At 46.5% G+C, this 21762-nt stretch overlaps 1 protein-coding gene across 4 annotated transcripts in view; it reads left to right on the forward strand.

Annotated features, from left to right (window-relative positions):
* LOC147455305 (anaphase-promoting complex subunit) overlaps nucleotides 1–21762 on the forward strand; it is a 183406-nt gene that overhangs the window by 116430 nt on the left and 45214 nt on the right. For all 4 annotated transcript variants that reach the window (XM_086514114.1, XM_086514112.1, XM_086514113.1 and 1 more), the window contains 3 exons: nucleotides 4837–4987; nucleotides 5060–5138; nucleotides 5306–5391. In XM_086514114.1, coding sequence (XP_086370240.1) covers nucleotides 4837–4987; nucleotides 5060–5138; nucleotides 5306–5391 — 316 coding nt within the window. The remainder of the gene's footprint in view (nucleotides 1–4836; nucleotides 4988–5059; nucleotides 5139–5305; nucleotides 5392–21762) is intronic.

The following is a 21762-nucleotide window of genomic DNA, read 5'->3' on the forward strand; positions in this document are numbered from 1 at the left end:
TCAGCACTCAAAGAGAGGGTCGAGGCTCTATGGACAGAGGGCATGGACAGCCAGGCTCCACCTGCAGACAGAGTGGCCTCAGGCCTAGCTTAGCTTAGCCACTTCTTTCTCCAGGAGTCTTTGGCTCGACGGGCTGCAGCGAGAGAGGAGGAGCAGCGTCTCAGACGAGGCATTGCTTCACTACAGAGGATGCAGGAGCAGCATCCAGACAGTCCATGGTGGGAGGAGCAGCTACAGCAGGCTCGACAGGAGCTTGCTTGCACAGAGGAGAGGCGCCATGAGTTTGCCTTCCACCGACAGGCATCTCAGTGGACTCAGGTGGGTGACAGAGTGACAGGTGTTTTTTTTGAGACAGTGGGACCTCGGCACTCGCATGCCAAGGTCAATCAGTTGAGGAGACCCGATGGGTCAGTTGTTTGTGAGCCAGAGGATATGCGTGCAGTTGCTACTGACTTTTTCCGTGAGCTACTGTCGGCTGAGCCCGAGTCAGAGAGACAGGATGCATGCAGGGAGCAGGTTTGGGCACAGATGCCTTGTCTTGTGGCTGAGGAGATGCGGCAGAGGCTTGAGTTACCTCTTCAGCTTGAGGAGCTGCACACGGCTCTTAGCGCCCTCCCTCGTGGTAGCTGTCCAGGTGAGGATGGGCTGACTTCCAGCTTCTTCTTGGAGTACTGGGACCTGCTTGGCCCAGATCTTTGTAGTGCCTTTCAGTACATTCTACACACAGGAGTGATGCCGGATAGCATGAGTGAGGGCCTGATTTACCTCATTCCAAAGGAGAGTGGCTCCTTGGATGAGATTCGACAGTGGCGTCCCATCACCATTCTCAACTCAGCCTACAAAATTCTTGCCAAGTCTCTGAGTTTGAGGATTCAGCCACTTTTGGAGAGCCTTATACATGGGACTCAGACAGGTTTTGTCAAGGAACGCAGTATCCTTGACAACATCTTCACTTTTTGGGAGGCTTCTGCCCTTGCACGGCTCGGTGGGGAGGACCTTGTGATTCTTCTTCTCGATTTTGAGAAGGCATACGACAGAGTTGACTGGGACTTTCTAGAGGGCACGCTACGTAGGATGGGCTTCTCAGAGGCTTGGATCAGAGGGGTGTCAGCTTTGTACAGGCAGGTGCTTTTGGCAGGAGGTAGAGGTGAGCGCTTCATGCTCACACTATCGGTCAGACAGGGTTGTCCTCTTGCCCCCTTTCTCTTTCTGTTCTATGCGGAGGCGATGAGCAGATTTTTGGTGTCACAGCAGGTTGGTTTGAGGGGCTTAGCACTCCCTATACGGGGAGATGAGCGTCTCGACGCTGAGTTTGCCGACGACTCAGCCTTGTACTTAGAGGGCCAGGAGGCCAATTTACACAGATGTGGGCAGGCTTTGGAGACCTTCTGCTGTGCATCGGGCGCATTGATCAACTGGAGAAAGATAGTGGCTTTCTCGGTTGTTAGTGCTCCTGTGCCAGTTTGGATGCCAGGAGAGGGTTTCAGGTGGATTCCTCCAGGGACTGCAGTACGGTACTTGGGTTGTCAGGTTGGTTTGGATTTGTCCCCCGAGCAGCAGATTGCTCCTCTCCTCCTGTCCATCAGGAGAAAGCTGTTACATTGGAGCTCAGCACGACTTTCGTTGGCTGGTAGAGTAGTAGTTGCCAACCAGGTGTTGTTTGCGACTATGTGGTACATCACTTCTTGCTAGATCTTCTCGAGTTCTTGCATCAGCAGGGTAGAGAGGCTGATCAGGAACTTCCTTTGGTCAGGTCGCGACACTCAGATTGCCCGAGCCAAGGTGGCTTGGTCGGTCATCACACTTCCTTGTTCTCAGGGAGGGCTTGGGATCATTGATCCAGCACAGCAGAGCAGAGCCCTTCTTGGGAAGTTCGTCGTTAGAGGATTTCTTCCAGGGGAGGAGCCCTGGAAGGAGTTCTTGTTGCAAAGGCTTCGTGCCAGGGTGCCTCAGTCAGGAGGCCCTTGGCAACCTTCGACCAGATGGATCTTTATAGAGTTGCACCGAGTTGGTTTGAGCAGGAGACTGGAGGACCGATTCGCTGTGAGCCTGCTACAGACCTTACTCCACAGGAGTGCTGCAGTGAGAGAGGAGTGTTCGGAGCTCATCAGCGGCCTAGCTCTCTGGTTCATTTGGCGGGCCCGTTGTTTCCGCATCTTTGAGGCTCGCCCTGTGCCACCAGCAGAGACTGTTCGTGACTTTTGGCTAGAGCTGATCCATACTCTCAGAGGACAGCTTGAGGGACTACAGGGCAGCTCCGACCGCATGCGGGAGCGCCGCGAGGCTTTCCTTTGACTTTGGCGCCTTGGGCCTTTCTACACCATGGTCCAGGGGGTGCTCAGATGGCACTACTGTCCACCTGTGTGGCTTTTCCCTCCTCCCATCTCTTGATTTAGCCCCATTGTATATATGCTGTTTTTTCATTGGGAGAGTCTCCCCATTATGCTTGTTGTAGCTCTCTCTTGCAGAGGTGGATGTAGCCGTATGGGCAGTTTTCATTAACTAATAGAAGGATCTTTTTCTCGAAAAAAAAAAAAAAAACCTCTAGCAGTGGGAAATCTCTGTAGGCGATTCAAAATGTCCAATCCATTTGCTGTCCCCATGTTTATCAAGTGCCATCCATACTCAATATGCTCCACATCGTGTGATAATCTAGATAGGCCCATCTCGGCAACATCCAACTCCCTTAGTATCTCCTCTGAAGTATCATAACATATTGTCTGATGATGGGCAGTCCTAGCATTGAAGTCCCCCAAGATGATAATGTCATTATCCCTAGATAATTCCCATATGTCATCATCTAAAATAGAAAAGGGAGATTGTCCTCTAGTGGTGTATATACTGATGTACTGGAGTAAAGTAGCAAATAGCAATTTAGAGGTATCTGCCTATCTCTGCCCTCAATCTCACCCACATGTATCTAGCCCGCTCTTCCGTGTGGGCTATATGTATCAATGGCTGCAACTCCTCCTTGAATAAAACTGCCACTCCTTGTGAGCCCCGTCCTTTGTGCTCTGGTGGATTCTCCCGTCTGCAAGCTGTCTCCCATCTATATCCACTGACATGTGGCATAGACTGCCCAGGGGCTTGCTGTGTCTCAGAGTAGAAGATGATGTCCCTCCGAGTGAAACTATCCTCAAAAGCACCCACATCAAGGCGTAGAGATCCATTACAATTCCAAGTAGCAACTTTGAGTGTGGTCCCATAGGTCTCGCGCTGTCATGCGAAGCGCCTCTCCATAATAACCACTCATCCATCTCTATAGAAGGCCAATTTTCCTTTCTCTCGGGCTTTCCTTATCTCAGGCATAACTTCTTGCATATGAGCAAGCTGTGAGAGTGTGAGGTCGTCCCCAAGGAATATCTCCGTCTTCTTAAGTGTAGGATGCTTCTTCAAGAAATCCTTCTTTGCTTCCATGGAGGGGAACCGAAGGATCAATGCTCTCTCCCCATTTCATTCTCTCTTCTTCCCCACTCTCCATGCCTTTGTAAGAGTGGCCTCACTACCCATCATAATTAGAAGTTCTTTGACTTTCCCCTCCACATCATCACGGTCTTTTATACCGGTCACTCGTACACGTAAAGCTCTAGCCTTCCTCCTTTGCTCTTCCTCTAGGGTCATGTTGATGATTGTGGGAGTGGGGATGGCTGCTGGTTCGTTCCCTTTTGCTTTCTTGGCGACTTTTATCCATTTCTCGGCCTCATCTACTGTCTTCTATGTTTTCGTGATTACACTACCCACGATGATGTCTTTGCCTCATGTTGCTTTTCTTCTTATATCTTCCGCACTTGTTCTTGATGTCTTTGAGTTCCTCTATCATCAAGGGCTAGATTTCTCCTTCTTCAAGTCCACTCCATGCTCTAGTTTCCGCAAGCTCTCGCTTGAGGGCTGAGATTTCCCGGAGCGCTTGGATTTCTGCCTGAAAGTCTTCTTTCTCCTTTTTCCATTGCTTGCCCTTGTTGAAGACCATTTAAATGAGGTTGGCCTTTTCTTTCCTCCATCCTTCCATCTCCGTTTTCCACTCTTTCATCTCTTTTTCCACCGGTGTTATCCTCTTGTTCGTGACCATGAATGTTGCCTTTGTTACCGTTGAGGGAGACTTGCACACGGGTGAACTGCTCTCGGTCTTCATTGCTGAAAACATTGGTTTCAGCAGCTCATTTTCAAACCGCTGCTCAAGCTGACCCCCTGCTTAAAGCTTCCCCTTTGCTTGCTGTAGGCAAGCAGCCCCTGTACTTGCTTGGTCTTTAATTTCAGCAGCACCTTGCATGTTAATTTTACAGTCGAATAAAACCCTGTCGAGAGTGGACCACGGCATGCCGTACTGGACTGTTACGCGAGGCTGGCTGCTGTTCAGACAGTGCTGAGCGTGGAGCGTGGGCAGGTCTGAGCGAGGGGCTCCAGCACAGGAGCACGCGATACAGAGCAGGCAGCGTGGACTGATGAGATGCTACAACTTCATCAATATCAAAACCTTTATTGAGAGGCATAGAGGAGGTCCTATGAGGTTCTTCACAAAGGATGATATTACGGTTTATGGTACTGAAAGTGGGTGTCTACTTTCCAGATCAGGCTTTGGGAGATGTGCTACCACCTGTCTTTACTGTTTCACTTTTTTGTTTACATTTTTAGCACTTTTGACTCTAGTATATTGTACTGGACATTTGGATTATGATGATGATGCATTTCTATGGTCTCGTAGGTCTTTTAGGCCTTTTGCAGACACAAATAAACAATTTATTTCATCTCATTTCTTTATGAGTGGCTGCTGTTCGTAAAATTGAAATATTTTTTGTGCTGAATCTAGTAAAAACCATATTCTGTTTTGCTTTTCAGGAGAGTCTCTTTATGGAGATGTCAATACACATGGTGAAGGTTTTTCAAACGATTTAGAAAACAGGTCGCAAAGCCCAAGGGAAGGGATTTTCTTACACACGAATGATCAGGTGGATTGTTTTATAGGAGGGCTAGCAGATGTAATTGAAAGGTGTGTTACAGATTTTTATTTTTTGATTTGATTTCTGGGCATTATTGATTGAATTTAATTTGTATATGCAAGGGAGGTGGGTGTATTCACTCCTGACGAAGTTGATTTTAAGCTCAATCAGCTGGAAAAACTCGCTCCCAATTTCTTCAAGGTATTTTACAATGAAAGCTCTTTACTTTGAATTGAGTTTCAATTTATTTGTATGGGAAGGTGTTGAAGTAGATGCAATAATGGCTACTATGGTGTTTGGAAAAATAATCTAGTGCTATTAAGTTGATTTGTTGCTAATTGAGTTCTGTCAATTGTTGTTTCAATTAGGTCCATTACTTAAAATATCTGAACTCTCTCTCAAATGGTGATTATCCAGCAGCACTTGATAGCCTTCACCGCTATTTTGATTACAGGTCAAACTTACTAGAGAGTTATGCTGGTTTTGGATGATTTTTTTTTCTTTATAATTTTTACCTGAAACATGAATTTTTCCTGCATCTACCTAGAATGTGTGCAGGTGTCTATGTTAATGTATGTGTGTGTGTGGCATGTGTGCCGGGAATTGTTTAAGCATTGGGTCATCATTCTGAGACTTTTTGCATTTGTTCTGGTTCTGGGCACATAGCTGGCACATTGTTGACTTGGGTTCCCTTAGTTTAGGATGGTGCTATAGAAAAAAAATGTTAGTTGTTTGGCTTGCTTTCTTTGTCATTTGTATCGTATGCTGCTGTTTATCTTATGCTCACTGCTGGCTCAAAGAGGGCTTGGAATTCTCGCTTGTTCTAGCATAATCTTAGAAAGATACATTGACAATCTTTACATTTTCACTTGACAAAACTTTGCAATTTACATTGACATAAGAGGTGTCCTGTTAGCCACACTGGAGTTTTTTTTGACTTTTTTAGCTTGAGTTCCTGCATGGTTACTTTTTGAGCCTAGGCATGGGTTTCTCTCTTTTTTATATTTGGAAGAAAATATCTGTATAATGTGTACAAGAGACCTCTGGGGTTATCAATGAACCCGATCTCATCTCCCAGAGGAAGTACAAACTGTAGGAGTGCTGTGTGTGCTATGTGTACATCAGGTTGAGGCATGTATGATGAGTGCAAATGAACCACCACAAGGGTGCATAATGCCATGTGATATGTCTCTGATCCAGGCAGGAAAAGACTTAGGAATGTGCCGATAGTCTGAGAAATGAATGTCTCCGCCTCTCCACTGCCCTGGAGGAGCCTGCTGAAGTATCTCATTGGCATATAAAGAGTATGCAGCCGCTCCGACTAGATAACAGTCAAGGGAGCAGATGTAATGGAAGGCTGTGCCCAATATATGAGCACAGTGAGCCTTCCAAATAATCCGTAGTGTGATGCAACAAATCGTAACAAAGTAGCCCAAAAGCTGTAAGCATGAAGACGGATTGTACGAGATCCCTCTGAGAGTATGTGACCCCCAATACCAAGGTGACTGTCCCTCAGGTGGACGACATATGAGACATGTCAGTGGGGCATGCGTAAAACTGAAACAAATCGTCATTCACCAAGGGCCATCACTACCTATTTAGCGAAACCGAGGAACTGTGCAAGATAAAGTACGAAGACCCTTCTAGAGAGAAAACCGTTGCTAGAGAGCGAAAACGTTGGAGAGAAAAAATGCTGCTAGAGAGCAAAAATGCTGGAGAGAGAGAGGCCCAAAATGATGGCTCTGATTGCAAGTGCACAATTGATAATACATGGGAGGGCCTAACTAGGTTGTTCAACCTCCCCTAAAAACCCCAAGATCGAAAAATACGGGGGCAAAACTAGAAAAATTAACATGGCGCATAGGTGGAAACCAGTGGCAAAGGGCATCTGGGAAAAATACCCTAGATTGAGGACCATCAAGAGGCACATATATGACACTGCCAGCAGTACAAAACAGTGACGGAACATCCACTCAAGTTCCTTTTCTTAATTTTTGTTTCAACAAACAAGTGCTATTTGTTGCTTCTCTATACCGTGAAAGCTATAACACGTATGCTTTAAGCAAAATACAGAGTTGTCTCTATTTCTAGCTATGAATTTAAAAGATCTCTCTCTACACACACTGGCATTTTTTTTTGGGGTAAATCACTTTTGAATTACTAGTGGGAAACCTCAAAATGAAATCAGCGACTCACCAAAAACACACCGATTTCTGGAGTGCCAAATTGTCCACATGGCCTAGTATCGAAGCTAATAAAAAAAGACTCTATACTGTTTGAGAGCAAGAGCAAGAATGCCAAAGAGCCAAAAATGTTTCCCAAAAGATATAGAAGGGAAACAAGCTCGAAGAGGCCCTGCCGTATGTTCCAACAAATTGCGAGAGGTAGTATAATTTCATAATAGATGAGAAACCGTTTCAATAGATGCACCACAAATGTAACAAAGAGAGGATGTCATATGGTGCCTTGCAAGAAAAGAACCTACCGGAAGAACTGCAAGCAAGCAGCACCATAGCATCTTATTGATCCATATCATTTGGAGTCATTTTTCCCACCAAGACAAAGGCTTATGCTATTTTCATAATCATGAATCAATGGTCCAAGGAGGAAAGTATAAACTGAATGTATAGAAAGCTGAGGTAGAGACAAAGGACCATGAGTTGGGGTGGCCTGATAAAGGCTTCAATCTGCCAATTTTTTGGACTCATCTAGAGGAGGAATAGGCTCAAAAGGTGCCAACAAATTTGGCTTCTTTCGCCATAAAGGACAATAATGATGCCTAGGCCAAATTTAGCACAAGCATCTACTTGACCTCTAGCATCCAGTACATCTTTAATGAAGTAGATTCCTTTTTTGCAAGGAAATAAGCCTTTATAGGCTCCCGTGGATAGCCAATGGTCCATGCAAGACTTTGTTCCAATCAATACTTTCCAGACCAAGTGAATTAGAATCATTATTCAATCGTGGTGTCCAGTGAAAACAGACTACATGCTTTTTCCATGCTATAATTAGCTTTGTATTGAGTGGATAATGAGCAATCCTACCGTCAAAATGACGGAAAATCGCATCCCAATGCATAACTGTCCAAGTGCTAAAAGATGTAGAAAACATCTCAACACATGTATTTGCCAACATATTAGCCCATGGCTGTCTCTGATATATAAACTCGAGTAGCAAAGAGATCTTTCTTGCCAATGCATGAAAGTGTATGTTATTCAAACCATCATGCTTTTTCGGAGAACAAAGCCTATTGACCGACATCTTTTTATTATGTTTAGTTATCCATAAAATATCCATGCCGAAGACATAAAACCATCTATGCTGACTTGCCTCCACATTATCAATGGAAAACAGAATTGAGTATATGCCATAACAATAACTTGTAAAATCCTTATCCGGACTTCCAATGGCTATATAGAAAGATTCCAGTATTAAGCTTTTGATTTAACCTTTGTATCACTCATTCAGTTATTTGTTGGCATGAGATATGCCAATTTATCGAGTATCCCAAATGTCTAACCACACGTGCTTATGAAGGAATTTCACCTTGCCAAATCAACCTGTGTCAAGGCTACGCATCAATAGCTAAAAGTTTGGATTTCTGAAATTGACACTAAGGCCTATAGCTTGTCCAAACAATTTCAGTGCTTCCATTAACCTCTATACATCTGCTTGCATATTGTCGGGCATAAAAAATGAATAATCAGCATAAGCTTGAGCTGCAAATAATTTACCATCTAGCAATTGCAAAACATATAGTGCACTAGAGGTCAACAAATGATCCAAATATAGAAGCAAAGGATGCATGGCAACAACAAAAGTAAGGCACTCAAAGGGAAGCCTTGCCTAACAGATCTTTGCAAATTCCAACTATCAGTGAGTGAGGAGCCAAGTATGAAAGAAGCATCACTATCAAGGTAACGCAAGCACACTACACCTTGCAATCTCAATCCAAAGGTTGAAACGCTGACAGACATCGAGGGAAAAATTCTAGTGCTGATCTGCTGGGTACTATGGGCACTGTCTGTCCATCATGTGGATGGTTTAGATGCTCTAAGGAAGAGCCCCATGCTATTGGGCATGCAGGTCCTTGGAGAGGCTCACAAAGGTGCCAGACTAGATCCCTAGGCTTTACTTAACTAAGACTGATACTAACTTGTAGTAGTAGCATGTCCACGTGGCCCAAGTGCAATGCGCACGTGACATCCCCCCCTTTTAAAGGTGAGACGCGATTGCTGAACGTCTTCTTTTTAGATGCTTTCCTTCACTTCTAGATGCCCCTGATGCTTGTGGATGCATAAACCAAAGGAATTGCCTCCAAACTTACGGATACTGTGGATTGAGGTACGACTGCAATGTAAACACCGACCATACAAGTGAGTAGGCAGCTTTACTATTGACGCAAAATACCAACCTCAATGCTGACTTTGCCTTTCAAGCAAGTATTGCCACTCGAACAGTCGTGTCGTGAAAACATTGCAGCAAAGGAAGGGTGCTTGGAATGGTTCCATGACAACGGAAGTGGATGCACGCAACATGCGAATGCGAATGTAGAAGAGGATCACAGGATTTACACTCCAACTCCTGCCATATTATCCGCATATGAGGCAAGCAGATCTTGTTACTCGAGATCTGGATCTTTGTATATCCGACGCCGATCTTTGTTCATCGAAATGGAGAAAAAAATAAATCCAGGAGAGGTTCCTAGGGTTCTTGATTCTTCTCTTCCCTTGAGTTCGCAAAGCCAAAGCACGTCCAGGGCTCTGATACCAGTGCCAAGTGCAACGGAAGAGTTTTAAGGATATTAACTCAGAACTAGTACTTGCACAAGCACAAGGCTCCTTTACTTCACTTGAAAGAACTAAACACAATGAAAGAGAGAGGCAGAGAGAGAGAAGAGAGATGACACTGGCTGTCGGGTCCCAACCACCCTAAGGGTCCGCTTGGTTTGTTGTTGAGCAAGTATTTGCTAAGCTTTTTTTTTTTTTTCTTTTATCAAAAGGATCCTTCCATTGGTTAAGAAGACTGCCCAATGGGCTACAATCTGCCCTTGCTAGAGAGGCTACATCGACATGTGGGGAGGCTCTCCCAATGAAAAACAAGATATGTACAAAGATGGCTAAATGAGGAGATGGGCGGAGGAAACAACCACACTGGTGGATGGTACTACTATTGCCGTTTAGACGCACCATGGACCATGGTGAAGAAGGGCCCTGGACGTCAAAGTCGCAAGGCCCCACGGCCTCCCGCATGCGATCGGAGCTGCCTTGGAGTCTCTCAAACTGCCCTCAAGTGTGTGGATCAACTCTAGCCAAATGTCATGGACAATCTTCTCTTCGCTGGTGGGATGGGTCGAGCCTCGAAGATGCACAAGCAATGTGCTCGCCAGAGGAACCATAGCATCAAGCGGCAAATGAGCTCCCAACACCATTCCCTATCTCTGCTCCATTCCTGAGGGACCAACTCGGTGGCTGGCTGAAGTGTAGGCCGGCCCTCCTGTATCACAATCATTCTGTTGATTGCAGCCATCTCAAAACGAAGTGCTAGGCCCGTGAGTGCGGACCAAGCTGCAGCGCCCCAAGTGTACTAGCTGGCTGAAGAAAGTGCGGGCATCATCCGAAGAATCCAAAGCCAAACCTGTTGTGCCATGGGGCAGTCCCATAGAGAATGCCGTAGGGTTTCAAGTGGAAGGTCAAAGGCGGCACATACTTCCGAGAGGCCGCTGTGCACCAATGAACTCCCAACTGCAGTACGCTCAATGTGCTACTAGCCATTGGAACATCGTGACTCGTCTCAGCTGCCTGCTATCCCATAAGCGCTCCCAAAAGCCTTCCAAGAACTCAGATGTGAGACCCTCCTACCGGTGAGCTGCTGCAGTAGGATGAGCCTCTCTCCTAGCTGTTAATATGTGCCAACCAAGCCGAGCTGTGTACTGGGAAAGAATCTCGCCAAAACCGCTCCCTCGGGTCCCACTGCACTCGCAGCAAGAGGCTACTTTCCCTAGCCCAAAGCCTCTAGTGCCCTGACTCAAGATCTGTTGGGTCTGGGTCTATGACACAAGTCCTCCCACTGATACCCACAACTCTGATCCGCTGAAAGCAGCAGTTAGTCACCTCTGGTGCCTCGTTAGTGACTCTATAAAGGCAGCCCTCCCTCTGAACGTCAAAGAAATTGCACAAACCTGTGTCTAAACGACCCTGATTGAGATGAGGACCTCGAGTCGTGTTGAAGGCCCCCATCCAGCAGGGATTTGCGGACTCCAAAGGGATGTACCACTTTGCAGGTATAGCCGCTACAATATCCTGACATCGCATCTCTGAGAAGATCCAATGTGTGAAGGGGCTCCATGGGCCGCCCGTCTGTGGGATCCATGCTCGAATCCGGTGAACCAACAGCTCCTTCCAGGGCTCCTCCCCTGGAAGAAGTCCTTTGACCACAAGCTTCCCAAGAAGGGCTCTACTTTGCCGTGCTGGGTCGATGATCCAGAACCCTCCTTGAGAGCAAGGTAAAGTGATGACTTGCCAGGAGACCTTGGCCCGAGCTGACTGCAAGTCTCGCTCTGACTACAAGAAGTTCCTGATCAACAACTCCAGCTAGCTGATGCAAGAGCTTGAGAAAATCCAGCAAGACGTGATGTACCACATAGCGGCCAATAGCACTTGGTTGGCCAGCACAACCCTGTTTGTAAGAGAAAGCTGTGCTGAGCTCCAATGTAGCAGTTTCCTCTTGATAGAAAGGAAGAGAGGAGCAATCTGCTGCTCTGGTAACAAATTTAACCCAACCTTACAGCCAAGTAACGTCCTAGTGTCCTTGGAGGAATCCACCTAAAGCCCTCTCCAGGCAACCAATCCGGTATGGAAGTACTACCAACCTAGAAAGCCACTGTCTTTTGCCAGTTGAATGCTCACGATGCACAACAAAACACCTCAAGAGAGTGCCCATATTTGTGCAAGTTGGCCTCCTGGCCCTCCAAAAACATTCCTGAGTTATCAGCAAACTCAGCGTCCAGGAGCTCCTCTCCTGGAATAGGCAGCTGCAACCCATGCAAACCAACCTCCTTTGAGGTCGAGAACCTGCTTATCGCCTTGCATAGTAAAGGAACAGGAAGGGGGCGAGATGGCAGCCCTGTTGAATTGATCGTGTGAGCATGAAGCGACCCCCCTCCTAACAACACCCGATTTGTGCGCACGCCGGCAGAGAACTGACACTCCCCTAATCCATGCATTTGAAAAGCCCATCTGATGCATAGTGCCCACAAGGAAGCCCCAGTCAACTCTGTCATATGCCTTCTCAAAATTGAGGAGTACCACTAGATGCTCTCCTCGGAGACGTGCGAGGGAAATCGCCTCCCAAAAGGTAAAGATGTTGTGAAGGATATTGCGCTCCTCGACAAAACCCGTCTGCGTCTCATGTATAACGCTCTCAAGTAGCGGCTGATTTCTCAAACTTAGAGCCTTTGCTAAGATTTTGTAGGCTAAGTTGAGAATGGTGATGGATTACCACTGCTAAATCTCGTCCAAGGAGCCACCCTCCTTGGAGATAAGGTAGATCAATCCCTCGCTCATGCTGTTAGGCATCTCCCTAGTGTGCAGAATGTGGTGGTAAGCACTACATAGGTCTCGACCAAGCACCTCCAAGCTGGGCACTCTAAGAAGAAACTGGGAGTCAAACCATCTTCCCTTGGGCAACTACCCTTGGAAAGAGCCCTGAGGGCCTCCTGTAGCTCCCAGGCTGGAGTGGCCGCTCTAGCCTTTGGCTCCCCATCTCCTCAGTGACTAAACAAGGCATTTGTGCCCACACCTGCTCTCTGCATGCATCTCGACGCTTTGATTGTGGCTTTGCAGAGAGTAGCTCGTGGTAAAAGTCAGCAATTGCATGCATATCCTGGGGCTCTGTAGCATTAGACCCATTGGGCCTCTTGATCTGACCAACACTCGTGTGCGCATGGCGAGGACCCACAATGTCAAAGAACTCACTTGAAACTTTGTCACCCACTCTGAGTTCATTGAGATGTCTGATCATTCAAGGAAAACTTGTGGCATCGCTCCTTGATGGTGATCAGCTCCTACCGAGGATGCTGCATTTTCTCCTCCATCCAAGGGCTACTTGGGTGGCGCTCTTGCATCCTCTACAGGGAGGCAATGCCCCTTCGGAGTCGCTTCTCCTCCTCCCTGGTCGTAGAAAAATGAATTGCAGACTCCTGGAAGAAGTAGCGACGAAGCTCCACAAGGCCATTGGCCGCTCTAGCATTAGGGTCCCCCTCCGTGTCCAAACTCTCTATCCACATCGCCACAACCTGCTCTCTGAGCTCTGTATTCAACAGAATCCTCTCTGGGAGATGCGTAACAAGACACTGGCACTCCTCTGTCTATCTGACACAGTAAGAATCATTGGTGCATGGTCGGAAAAAGTAGTCCCTGCCAAAATGCCAACCGATCCGCCCATGTCACAAAAATGGTCACTAGCATAGAAACGATCTATCGTGGATAGTTTCACGCCCCCTATTCTGGGGTGAGATCGAGAGAACGAGATGCTATTTGAGGGCCATATAAAGCTTGCATACTGCCATACATCCGAAATCCTCATAGTGATACATAGGCGCTTCCAAGCAGCTAACTTAACCCCGTGAACAGTAGCATGGTTGCCTCCAATCCTATCGGAGGGGTCCTCCAACATGTTGAAGTCCTTCCCAATGCACCACTGCTCTGCATGACAAAGGGACTCCACAATATGTGACCAAAAGTTAGCCTGTGCACTCTCATGGTTGGACGCATAAATGTTCAAGAAGTCCACAAGGCTCATGGTGACCCATTGGGCCCTGCCTGGCACAATAATACCTCTGCCCACAATGGTCTGCTGCCATGAGTCAGCATTAGTCATACATACACCTCCTTGAATGCCACCAGTCCCAAAAGCAGCCGATTAAAATGTCTCATACCTGCCTCGCTGAATGTGTCCACATCGTGGAATGCGGCTCTCACATAGATCAAGGTGGTACCAAACGTACTGTACGTGGCGTATATGTACGTACTGTACGTTGTTCCGCTCAGGAAAAATTTTTATGTACGTAAAAATACGTACTCTCGTAAAAAAACCGCAAAATACTACATTTTCTAGGACTTTTCCAATATAAATAAAGAGAGAAGCCAACAACTTATAGAGACATTCAAAGACATGTTTTACAAGACTACCACATACTGTGTAACTACTGCAAGAGACTTAAAAGTTAAGACGGCATTGATAATTGAACAAGAACATCAAGGCTCAAGAGTCAAATGAGATCTGAAATAACAATGAACACACCAATGCTGAAAACATCAAATGACAAAGTACCATAGGTGATAGCCTACAAGGCCCATGCCATAACAAAAGGCTCATCAGCCATCATTAATGAAACCATCCTATTCAAAAAGTCTGTCTATATAGTAGTAGAAAGCACTAAATAGCTAGCTCAAAGCTAGCCCATCTTCCATGTGATGGCCCCATCCTCAAAAATCATCATCAGATGCAGATGAAGACTCTGTTGAAGGACCAAGTCCCCATCCGTCAGGACATTGCCCTCTTCGTCGTACTATGGCTCTGCCATCACGGACACCTGTGCCACATGTAGATCATCCTCTACTGCTGCCTCTATCAAAGCCTCAATGAGACGAACAACCTCGTTTGCCCGTTTCCGAGAAGAACGAATAGGTAGCTTCCCTTTACGAATGCTCTCTCTTCGAGCACTATCTGGGTCTGGATCATTCTCACGTAGAGGAATAGCCAAAGCTCGTGCGCATGACCTCGTTACACGCCGATCAACACTCTCCAACTCCCTGTGAAGCAGTCGAATAATCTCTTCCTGCTCATTTCTGATCTGCGCCTCCACCTCCTCTATAGCACAAGGATCTGCCACTATCTTCACGCGTGTTGGGTCAATGGCTGAGTGTATCATGATTCATGACTCAATCATTCATGTGAAGATTAATAGTAGACCTGCTTGGGTGTTCCCAAAGCGTGGTAGGCTCGCACAAGCCTCATATTTGCTCGGCAATAGACTAACTTCTCTAGTTGAGCAGTGCTGAGACGATTGCGGATCTTCGTATGTACCAAGGAATAAGCGCTCCAGTTACGCTCGCATGCACCAGCCGAGCAATCCTACAACAATGAGCATTGAGATTTAATATATGGCAATAGTAAGTACTAAGTACCTTGTACAAAAACTACAAGTCTCAAGATTCTCAATTACCTGTGAAAGTACTCGTAAAGCCAGATGTGTAAGCGTTGGAAGACCTTGTGTCCCATTATTCTGCCACCATGTAAGAGGAAACTTGGTAGCCTCTGGCCTCAACACCACAACTCTAGCAAAGGATGGTCCTAGATTGTTCATGAAGCTGATCATCTCTGCATCAATCTCCAGCTGATCGTCAATGTCGTACATCATATTGATGTAATCATCCTTGAGCTTTAAGAGACTCCTTTCATGGAAAAGCTCTAGCGTCTTGTAGAAAGGATGAAGCAATGCAGCCATCCCGTGAATTGGACGACTTATGAAAGTCCATCTTTTTTCTACAATGGCCATGATGTCATCTCGGCTGAAACTTTCAGCAGTAAAACAAAGTTGAATTGGCAAATTCAAATGACAACAAGTCTACTAGAAGATTTGCAACAAAAGCAATAATCTGTGTCAGAGACACACACTCTGTAATGTGTCTCTTCATTTCCATGAAGGGATGATAGACTAGGCCCAATGTAGAGCCCTCCATGTCTGTGACTCGAAGACGCGCATACACTGGCTGCAATGCCACTGTCAAACTCTGAACCTGTGTCCAAAAGGACTCATCGAGCGGGTCCACAACTGTCTGGAGAAGTGGATCCCTCAATTTGAAGAGTCTCTGCAACACTAAATACATATAAGCAAATCTGGTCTTTGAGGGTCGCACCATATCAAGTGTACTGTGGCTCCTGAAGATAGCTAAAGCTTGATGTTTCTTGCGGAAAAAGGTGGTCATCTTAGTGGCATCTGTAACAATAGGCAATACCCAAGGAAATTTGCTTATATCCTCCATAAGTAAGTCAAGACAATGCGCAGCACATGGAGTCCAAGAAATCCGAGGGTAAGCTGCCTCGACCATTTCACCCATAAGTTTACAATTTGAGGCATTGTCAGTCACAACCTGTACCACATTCTCCTTCCCAACCTCATCAATAGCTTTCTTGATGTGCCCAAAGATAAACTCACCACTGATGCGCTCTCCGGCCTTCCCTTCATCCACAGCGCGCAAGAAGTATGTGCCAAGACAAAGACGACACAAGAATATTAATGATGTGCTGCCTACGAACATCACTCCAGCCATTTGATATGATGGTGCACCCAAACTGCTGCCAACCGGCCTTGACCGGGACCAAAGCCTTATCTATCAAAGCCTTCTGCTCATCAAGCATTGTAGTGCGCATCTTTTTATACTCCACCCCTGACCATGAATCTGTGTGACCAACATCAGCTATAGCCCGGACCATCCTCTTCCATTGCTCAGTCCTCAAAACATTAAAGGAGATGTTGCACTCAATGAGAGTGCGAGCAATCTCCAGCTCAGCCACCTTCTGACGCTCCTTCACCCAAGAAAGAGTGTTCACACACGAAGGCAAGGTGCTTTGCCTACGTGCATCCATATCACCTTGATCTTCCTCCTCCTTCACAACTCGAGCCCTCTTTCTACTAGAACCAGTAGTGGGATGATCCTCTTGAACCTCGGAAGATGAACCACCAAAATCCCCAATAAGAGCATCCTGTGTGTGTTGGCTACCTGTATTTTTTTTGGTGTTGGTACTTCCGAAAAATTCTCCGCAATCAGCTTGTCCATAATATCCTGTGGAACCTTTTTGCACCCTCCACAATTGTTGGTCGTGCCAATGCCTGTCAGGTGCTTGACGACACGAGAAATTGTACTTGTGAGCTGAAAATTACAGTACTTGCATTGCCATCGTCGAGTGCCGGAACCCGCTTGGCCTGGAGTGTTGATAATGCGGATGACATTGGTATGCTCCTTCCAGTACGGGTTGCATGGCTTAGGCATGATGAATCTGTCGCAAACAATAAGACAGACACGTGACACGAGAGAGAGAGAGAGAGAGAGAGACTTTACCTGCACACTGCTTCTCTGCAAATTTCTCTATAGTGATTGGTTACTGGTTCTCTGCAATTTGTTACTGCTCAATGCTCAAGTGCCTTAAAAATAAGCCCCAAAAAATAGTCGCTTGGGCCTAGCAAAACCCTCACGTTGGATAAGTGGCTGAATTAAAGAAAAAAAAAAGCACCGTACGGATCGATCCCTACGGTACGGATCCGTATAGATCAACCGTACAGTAAGGTAACATTCCGGACGTACGTGGTGAACCTACCTTGACATAGATGATGCTCTTGTAGCATAAGAATATCAATAGGTCCACCCACAAGGCATCTCTGGAGCTCCCTTCTCAAATGATCGTGATGGCGTGCAAAATGTGGTCCTCATTCTATGAGACAATCCTCATGGGGGATTAGTGAGAGAAGAGAAATGCTGCTACCTAAAAATTTATTTTATGAGAATTTGACAGAGGTTTTGCCCTACCTAAGCCTTAAGAGGTCTATAACCTATAAATCTCACCTATAAAGGGAGCAATTCATCTAGCGATTTCTCTCAGATTTGCTGGTGCTACCTTGGCCTTGGCAATTTTGCAGTAGAGCAGCTAGCGTTTTTGCATCATGCATGCTAGCGGTTGAGATCAGCCATCAACCCTGGCGTTTTGCTCCAAAGTAGCAGATCAGCCCTAGCGCTTGCAAGTTTCAGCAGATCAGCCAGTGTTTTCAGATTTCAACCCCATTTCTCGCCGGAAATGGCTTGGATCTGACCTCACTAGCCTTCCTCTTGCATTCTGGTACTTCAGCAGCCCATTGAGCCTCTTCTCGGCCATTCCCTCGTCGCATCGAGTGCTCCCCTTGCTGCCCATCATCGGCATCGTGGAGACCTGCGTTTTCAGCCCTTCATTCCTCTCACATTGGGAGCACAAATCAGCCCCAGATCTACCCCTTGGTGGCCATCTGCAATCCCACATTGAGACGGATCATAGGTGCATTAAATCAGCCTCAAAGGCGACATTCCCTAGTAGAGTTTGCGTTTGTGTGTGCACTTTAAGGTATTGCATGTGTGTACATTCCATTTATGTAATTGAAAGCAAATACCAAATCAACAATGGTGTGGGGGGCCCTTGAGAGGGTTAGTTGGGACCCCATCGGGTGTCATTCTCCTTGTGTGTGTGTGTGTGTGTGTGTGTGTGTGACCGTGGAGGAGATTGATGAGATCTGCCAGCGATCGATGCTGGATCTCCTAAGATTTACCTCTCTTTGAGGATACATCCACACCATGTTGTCTTAGCGCCCCACTCACTTCACCCCCTACCCCCTAACCGTATCCTACACAAGCCCAACTAGCTGCTTAGCTCACATCTAGCAGCTTAGGATTCTATAGTATTTTTATTTTGTTACTCAGACTTTGTATTAGATCCATCACATAGTAACTTTTTGGTCTCATAGGTCACTTTGGCCTTTTAATATAACATTTCATTTCATTTCTCTCTCTCTCTCTCTCTCTCTCTCTCTCTCTCTCTTTTTGATTCCGGACATGGTATCAGATTCACTATGTTGTAACGGCTTGGTCTCATAGGTCATTTTGGCCTTTTGAAGACGTTAATATATCATTTCATTTCATTTCTCTCTCTCTCTCTCTCTCTCTCTCTCTCTCTCTCTCTCTCACATGTGACATTGGAATGCCCAGAATACGCTCACATCCGGGTTAACTTTCAACCACTTCTAAGCGGTTGCTCTACCTTTGCGGACCTATTATCCAAGACAGACCCATCCCCTACAGCTCTCGGCACATACCTCACCCGCATACTTGAGCATCAAAAGACACTCATAGGAACACAAAAAGAGAATAACACACACCACACCATACACCCCCTTGAGGGGAGACTATGTATCACTTTGAGGTCCCATGGGTCATTTCTGGCCCCCCGCGGACGTTAATACCAAATCAAATCTCTCTCCTCTCTCTACACATCTCTACCTCTCTCTCTCTCTCTCTCTCTCTCTCTCTCATTCCCTCTCTTCAAAAAAATAAAAGGAATTATTAGTCACACTAATAGGCAATCATCAACGCAAGGAAAGAAGGAAAGATTTGTGGAAGTGTAAAACCTAATTCTTTACCATGTTAATTCCGCTACACTTGACTGTGATCGTGCAACCATTTATGTAATGAGCATAAGCAGCTCTGCAGATTCATGAGTGCCAAGCCTCCAAGGGGGCATGTGGGGTATATCTTGAAATACCCAAGGACTGGAAATGTTGTGCATGGGTACATGCTCTTAGTTAGATCTAGACTCACATCTTAGCATTCATCAAGTGTTACCCTTTAACAAGGTAGAATGAAAAGCAGTCTTTCCGTGCCTCTAACTCAGAGTATCTGATATATTAAAAACGTCAGCTTGAATCAGTTGGGACTTGGGCATGGGTACGGTCTTGAAGAGTTGGTTCACCAGTTACATAACCAAGGAAATTGTTTGAGGACAACAATTCGATATGAGTGGGAAAATCATGTCCCTAGATATCAGGATGTGCACGTCAGTTGTGCCTGTGAAGTGTTAGGGAAGTTATGAAGTCCTATAAATAGGACCTTGGGCTTATGTGTGAGCTTTTTTGTGTGATCACCATACTTGGACTAAAGATCTTTGGCAGGGCTTGCCCGGACACCCAAGCTAGGGTGTGGGCTTGTGGTATTTGGAAGCCAGTTGTTGAGGTGACACCAGGCAGGAGTAGCTGTAGGCTTCCCAACTCGGACGTGAGCCAATTTGGCTACATGGTTGGGAGGCAAGTCAGATGTCTATCCCGTATGATGCTTTATGTGCATGTTTGACTATGTGTCGTTTTAAGTGTGCAGGTTGGATCCTTGGGGAGCACTAACACCTACACCCTCATATGTGGTGCTTGCAGTATTTTTGATCACCTGCACCAATCTGCTCGTCAACAGAGACCATGCGAACACCCTCAACTTGCATGAAGGGTCAAGCCTTAGATTGTTTATGGCACATTTTGTGCAAAAATGTTTTTTAGTTTAGCTTATCCGTTCGGCTCAATGTTCAATCTTCATCTCGTCAGGTTTTTAGTTTTTACTTAGTTCTCGAGGCTGAGCTTAATTCTTGCAGGGAGGTTGAGGGTCTACGGGCTCTTGGCCAGGCAGGATTCAGGCGGACCTTCTCTACTATCGACCACATCTTCGTTTTGCGCTGCCTCGTTGATGGGGCAAAGGTGCGGAAGAAGAGGATTTACTGCTCCTTTGTGGATGTCCGCAAAGCGTTTGACACTATCCCACGGGAGAGGCTCTTTCGACGACTCCAGAGTTGGGGGAGACCTTCGGAGATGATATGGGCCATGTACGCTCTCTATGAGAGAGTGACTAGGAGAGTTCGCTGCCTAGGCGGTTTGTCAGAATCTATTGCTAGCACCATCGGTGTTAAGCAAGGATGCCAACGCCCCCTCTCCCCAACCCTCTTCGGACTCTACATCGACGAGATCTCCGACTACATCCTATGAGGAGGGGCAGGAGTGGACCTAGCAGGTACCACGGTCCACATTATGCTATATGTTGATGACAGTGTACTGATTTCAGAGTCACCAGAGGGGCTACAGAGCCATTTTAGAGCTTTGGATGAGTTTTATACAGACAAGGGACTCACAATGAATATGGGGAAAACCAAGATCATGATCTTCCACACCTCCAGAGCAGTTTGACGAGCAACCACATTTACAGCAGTAGGAGGACCAGTAGAGGTGGTCACCTCCTACATCTACCTGGGAGTCACATTCACCTGTAGACAGGGACCATTCGCCATGGCACAGGCTGCCACTGACAGACTCACCAGAGATATGCAGTAGTGGCCATGCTAGAGCAGAGATGCCATCAGGCACACTTTCAGGAGCCCTGCACGAAGGGGTGGCTATTCGACACATGAGTCACTTCAGCCCTGATGTATGCAGCAGCAATGTGGGCATCCGGATTGACATATAACCAATGGGCACGGATTGAGAGACCACAGATCTATATGATTTCACGCTTGTTTCGAGGCAAGCACACAGTGCCGCCGGACATCATCAGAGCAGAGCTTGCCTCCCCCCCCCGCCATGATAGTGGAGGCACTCTTCGAGACGGTCTGTTTCATATAAAGAGCGAGAGAGCTCCCAACCGACAGACTCACACGATGAGCATTTGAGTTAGCTATACAGATATTAGATGCACACGGCCTTGACGTGGAGAGTTTACCACCTTTCCAATACGACCTCGACTCCCCCCACCTTCATCTCTCATGCAGTGAGAGAAACATTGTGACTCGACAAGATCTCTGGCAGCTCTATATGAGACAGACTTGGATCACATCTCCCCTTCGATGCAAGATGTCACACTACAGAGACCAGGACGGGTTCATACAACGACCACGCTATATGGACACCTACATGCCACACAGCTCATTGGTGGTGATTGGTCTCAGCTCAAGAGTGTCATCACACAGACTAGAGATCGAGGTGGGGCGAGCTCATGACATTCCCATGGAGGGGAGACTGTGTAGAGTATGCAGAGAGGAAGTGGAGAGCGAGGAGCATTTTGTTTGCAGATGCAGAACTATGCGGATATCAGAGGCCGGTACGAGCCCCTATTGAGAGAGGCAGCCTACCTTCCGAGATATCATGCAGTCTCGAGATCAGAGACAGCTGGGGCACTACTTGCTAGAGATATAAAGGCAAAGGGACACTTTC

This window comes from Adiantum capillus-veneris, chromosome 6 (genome assembly GCF_014529385.1).
Source record: "Adiantum capillus-veneris isolate H3 chromosome 6, ASM1452938v2, whole genome shotgun sequence".
In the NCBI taxonomy this organism is placed as follows: domain Eukaryota; kingdom Viridiplantae; phylum Streptophyta; class Polypodiopsida; order Polypodiales; family Pteridaceae; genus Adiantum; species Adiantum capillus-veneris.